This window comes from Arachis duranensis, chromosome 1 (assembly GCF_000817695.3).
Source record: "Arachis duranensis cultivar V14167 chromosome 1, aradu.V14167.gnm2.J7QH, whole genome shotgun sequence".
NCBI classification, from domain to species: Eukaryota; Viridiplantae; Streptophyta; class Magnoliopsida; order Fabales; family Fabaceae; genus Arachis; species Arachis duranensis.
The window spans coordinates 28,744,273-28,749,897 of NC_029772.3; the positions used below are offsets into that span (position 1 = coordinate 28,744,273).

At 36.6% G+C, this 5,625-nt stretch overlaps 1 protein-coding gene across 1 annotated transcript; it reads right to left on the reverse strand.

Annotated features, from left to right (window-relative positions):
- Positions 1–239: 239 nt before the first annotated feature.
- Positions 240–5,619, reverse strand: LOC107483503 (serine/threonine-protein kinase BSK2). Its single transcript, XM_016104124.3, has 10 exons — positions 5,300–5,619; positions 4,886–5,115; positions 3,826–3,961; positions 3,331–3,464; positions 3,027–3,132; positions 2,582–2,667; positions 1,849–2,037; positions 1,606–1,767; positions 863–976; positions 240–719 (listed from the first exon to the last, which is right to left on the reverse strand). Exons 1-10 carry the CDS (start codon positions 5,385–5,387, stop codon positions 468–470), a joined length of 1,497 nt encoding a protein of 498 aa, XP_015959610.1. The 5' UTR covers positions 5,388–5,619; the 3' UTR covers positions 240–467.
- Between the last annotated feature and the right edge of the window lie 6 nt (positions 5,620–5,625).

Below are 5,625 nucleotides of genomic sequence, written 5' to 3' on the forward strand. Positions count from 1 at the left end.
CACTAATACATTTAAACAAATATTAGATTATTCGAATTACATCTTGTGCATTCAGTGATTCATTAGATAATGATAAACTTTTAAATAAAGTTTCAACACTAGATAAGGAGATACCATTGGGAACTGAAAAAAAAAATCATGTTTACTTTCTTTGAAAATGAAAAAAAAAGTGCTAGACACCATCAGGTTATGTAAAAGAAATATGTTTTCAACAAGACTTAACAACCAAAAGGCTTAGATGACATAAAAGAACTTATTTTCATATGGAGAAAATTCATGCTACAGGATTCATTTGTATTGGAAAATCTATACTCTAACATCCCTTGATAAAATCTTATAAAGGAATTCGTTTTCTTGGCCACCCTAAATTAGAACCCTACATATTCTCTATTCTACGAAAGTACAAATTACATCAAAATGCCACTCTTCTAGTTTAGTGAGCAAAGAACAGCAAAATTAGCATTTTACTAGCCACGCCAACTGTTAGACCTCTTGGCTTCAAAGGCTGCTCCATCATTAAGCATGTCCTGAGCATCTGTGTCCATTCCCAGCTTCGAGAGAGCCAGAGCCTGCAGGTAGAACGCAGTTGGCCAATCACATATGCATACCTGCGCCTGCATGGCGTCGCGTAACGCAAGTTCCGCCTGATCGTTCATTAAGTAGGAGAAGGATCTCCTTGCAAACACGGTTGCAGAAGGAACCGACATCATAACCACCAACTGTCGAGGGGGAGAAAAAGAAATGCCGATCATGAATTAAGTCTATACCCAACGTTAGGATATTAACTCAACAGTCTCGAACTTATAAGCATAAGATTATAATTATTCTCAATCACATTAGAGGTGACAAAGTGCATGAGTACCTTAGAATAATACTCAATTGCATTTTTGAAGTCCTTGTCTCTAAATGCAATATCCCCAAACTTTTTTGTGTTCAATATATCTTGCACTTGTTGTGTCCACTCTTGGAAAGAAAGCTGCAACAATATTCTCGGTAAATAGGCAAGAGAAACCACAAAAGAAGTTGGCAGAACAAAAACTTGTCAAGTCAGATATACAATTATAGTCTTGTGAGAAATTACCAAAAACATCCTTTAGCAGACCTTCCTAAACATCCTTCCAAATACTAAATGAAAGAACAATCGATTGCTTTGTTAGATTCCCATATATTTAGGCATATCTATTTTCTTTTTTATTTGATCCTTCAAATCCCTTTTATCTATTACTGTTTCTTTTGATAAATCCTTTAATCAGAATCGATATATTTAAATACCAATTATATTCAGATACATTGATCCAAACTTAAATCAGGGACAGTGCATACTGCATTCTCTAGCACTGCAACTACGGCATAAGTTAAGGAATAAACCAACTTGAATGTGTAAGGGTAATAAGTAATGAGAAAACCACAAACAGAAAACAACTTGAATGTCAATTAATAGTAAAAGTAATAATATTCATCATGGCACCAGTTACCATAAAAATACTTGAGAGAAATGAACCAACCTCATCTATTTGAATCCATATATCCCAATGAGAATATAGATTTTGCAGAATGTACTAATTAAACTAGCATAGTAGGGTAAAGTTTGGGGATCTGACACACCTCATTTTCTGCACCTTCTTCGTCTTTATAACCAGTTTTTAACAATATATCATGCACCGCAGTAAGATCCATTCTCGCACACGCCTTTCCGAGGGGAGAAAGTATGGTCGGAAGCACCGGTGTATTATTCACTGTAAGGCCCATTAACACATGTGATGCTACCTGTAAAAAGAGAGGGCCATCAAAAAAAGGAGAAATAGGAGAGCATATGAAATTCATGCAAAAGCGAAATCTGATGAAAACCTCTTTCTGCTTCTGAAGGGGTGTAACTGCAGTAAGAAGAAAATTGATATCGGGTCGTTCTCTAGCCTCAAACTGAAGACACTTTGAAGCAAGCTCAACCAACTTTGTAGCATCATCATTTGCATATTGCCCTTCGAGGGACGAGTCCATCAACATCAATACATTTTTCCCTCTAATTAGGTCTAGTGCCTGAAGAACAATATATTGCATATTCAACATCGTGTGATTAACTAATAACTATGCAGCATTCATAGGCATCTGTATATCATGTCAATATGTCATCAACAGGTTACAGATAAGACCATTCAATTTTTATGCAAAGTGATATTATAACCATTGATACCTATAGTTGTGTTTGGTAAGTGTTTCAGGACTAAATACAAATACCGAGAGGGATACACATAAATATTGTGTTTTTGTTTCAATCCCCAGCAAGGAGACATTTTGTTCATGTTTGCATTAGTCTCTTTCTTGAAACAAGTTTGTGTCTCCCAGTATTGTTTTATATCTGTCCTGGGACAGTTACCAAAGGAGGCCTATAGATCCTACAACTTATTAGAAGGCGCCCAAAAAAAGGAGGGAAATATACCGTGCTCGGCATACTTGAAAAAACAGAAAATAAAATGATGCACCTTACATGTCTATTAGTGTGTACATATCAGTATAGTTTCCAAATGAATTTTGATAAAAGGCGAAAACTCTGTTAAGGGGTTTCAGAATAATGGCAACATACATGGCTCGGAGGAATATGCTTGCCGCTCAAAAGATCCAGAAGAACAGTTCCATAACTGTAAATCACACTCTCAGGGATTATCCTACCTGCATATTTGTGCAGTAGTGAGCACACCTTGTCAAAAATAATGGTAAAACTCATGATCAAAGAGTGTACACAATCCATGGAAGCGAAGGCAGAGCAAAATTTCCGAAGTATTCAGCAAATATATCTCGAATCTAAACGCCGACAGGGTAAGTGAAAAAAAAATACAAAGATTCCTATAATAATAATAGCTAAGTGTGAATCCAAGTTGCGCCTCACTATTCAGTAATATATGTACATAAGTCGCCCATTTCATCAAATGTACCACCGTTGATGTTGAAAATTGCATAAGCAGCATAAAACAAAGTATTCAATAAACAACAGTCATCCAGAAAAAAATATATGTAACAAAGTATGATACCTGTTCGCAAAAATTCAGGTGGGGTATATGCTAAGTTAGTACTGTAGCTTTTTCCATCTCGACTATTTTTCATAAGCCCAAAACTAGATAAACGGGGATCACCATCCTGACATAAGTGAAAAATTAGTAACGAGTACATACCAATGACAACAATGACTCGTGTGTAGCACTTATAAATTTTTTCATGTACAAGCATATGATCATAATGGCAATTAGGAAATGCATTTGGGCGGATTATATTCTGCAACACAATATGGTGAGACAATATACATCACAAATGACTTAGTTGAGTTCATAGTCATACCTCATCGAAGAGAATCCTATAGGCATTCAGATCATGATATATTTTCCGGTTTTCGTTGCTACAATGATCCAATGCCTGAGCAACATGGTATGCAACTCTAACACGCATTTCCCATGGTAACGGTTGCTTATCCCCTACAACATAGATAACAGAATCCATCAATAAAAAATCATGCAATAAAAAACACCATTGAAAAGTGAAATAGAATGCGGTTTTTTGCTACTTGATAATCATGAATTGCTTGTTCTTTGGTTATGAGTTTCCTTTCAGGTCTTATGTGTCTTTCAATTAGATAGTCTTTCTGTAAGGATAATAAAAAGAAGAATGCTGAACCTTTCAAGAAAGTAAAAGATCATTGTTTCATATTTATATGTATTTTGAAAGGGTAAAGAGTGCTAGACTCGTTGAGGATTCGCAATGCAGTTGTCAAGTAACAGAACAGAGAAGCTATATAATGTTTGAAAAAAAACTGAAGGAGAGGATATGGTGCAATACAATGAAAGAGATGCTTTGACAAAGTATCATTTGGCATAAACTCGGCTACCAAGAGCCGCTCATCTCCTTCGGCGCAACAGCCAATTAGATTCACCAGTCTCTTGTGCCTCACTTTCCCAACTCCAGCAGCCTCTACCTGACCAATCAAAACCATTAGTAAATACTCTTGAATTTCTAGATAAACGGTCCTTGTCGTTCATCTCCAAATAACGGCCGATATGGACAAAGAGGTACATTAGTAAATCAACGTATCTACCATTTTGTCCAAACTGACAATTATTTTGAAAGGGAGGACTCATTCACATCCCCCAAATAACCAAAATAATGCCCTCTTGATTTCAAAGTATCAGTCCAATTAGAGAGAAAGCTGCATACTAGAAACAAAAATCAATGTGTTTCCTCCATGTACAGTTAGTTAGTTAGCTAGTTAAGAAAACACTTACGGGTTTTAGAATAAGAAACAACACGAGAGAGGAAAGATCATTATTATTAGGTGAAAACTCAGATGCAATCGGCTTCACATGAAGTTGACAACTGAGAGTCGTGAGATGATTTGACTAAATTTTTATCTAGCAGTTCTCACCTATCAACTTCACGTATCAACTTCACGTGAAGTCGACTGCACATGAGTTTTCACGTTATTATTATGATTTATTTATTTTATTTTCAGAAACAGAAGAGTAAAGTAAATGTGGTCTCTTATCATTTGCTGGAAGGACAAAGCGCTCCTCCACAATTTGAAAATCCTTATTCGGTCTCTAACCATGCAAATAACTGTCTAAGCAACTTCTGTTACTGGTCTAAATGCCCCTAACACTTCAACCGGTTACTTGAATGCTTTGGGACCGATTAGGGATTTTTGAATGGTGGAAAGGCGCTTTATACTCCTTCAGACAAATGGTCAGCACCAGAAAGGACATTTCCTCCAAAGAGATAAGAAATCCAAAATGCCTAAAATGGAATCCAAATCAAATACTTAAGGGCGTCCATTTCTCAGTGATTAACCTGAGGGACAAAATGGGTATTTTGCAATTTTGTTTTGTTGGTTCTCGGTTCTCACCATGAACTGCTGAGCATCAGGCCAAGAAAGTTTGGAGAAACGCTTAACAGCAACGAAGCGATTGTTCTCAAGCTTCCCTTTGTACACAACGTTCGGAGCTTTCTCTCCACTCTCTGAAACTATGTTCTTTGCGTTGAACTCATTTGTCGCCCTTCTCAGTTCACTTAAACTATACTCTTTGAATGCCGGAACCTCACTCTCTTCACCATCATCACCACCAACCCCATCACCTTCAAAAAATAGAACCAAATAAACAACATTAATAAGAAAAAAAACTTTATTTTTCAAAAAAAAAAAAAATAAAACGATTTAATGAAGTGATTGACAAATAAATGTGAGGATAACAGAGCAAAGAGAAACAAAGAAATAAAAATAAAAATTGGTAGTGGACATTGTTGAATGGGAAAAGGGTACCTGGATCGGGCTTGTTGGGGTCTGGTAAGTCAGTGGGAGGGTCTTCAGGAGATTGAAGATGAGCGGTTTTTGAATGTAAACACCCCATTCTGTTGTTATTATTATGATCAATATGAGAATGTGCTGGTGCTGTCGGTGTCTACATAGAAACAAGTTAGAAAGTGCTTTTGGTTGAAGTAGCACACACACAGCACTTGATTCTGATGATGAAGAAGAAGAAGAGTGAAAGATTCTTGATGATGATGATGATGAAATTGCAAGTGAGTGACTCAGTCTTACTACTGCTGCTGCTGTTGGTGTTGGTTGTTGCAGCGGCGGAAACACAC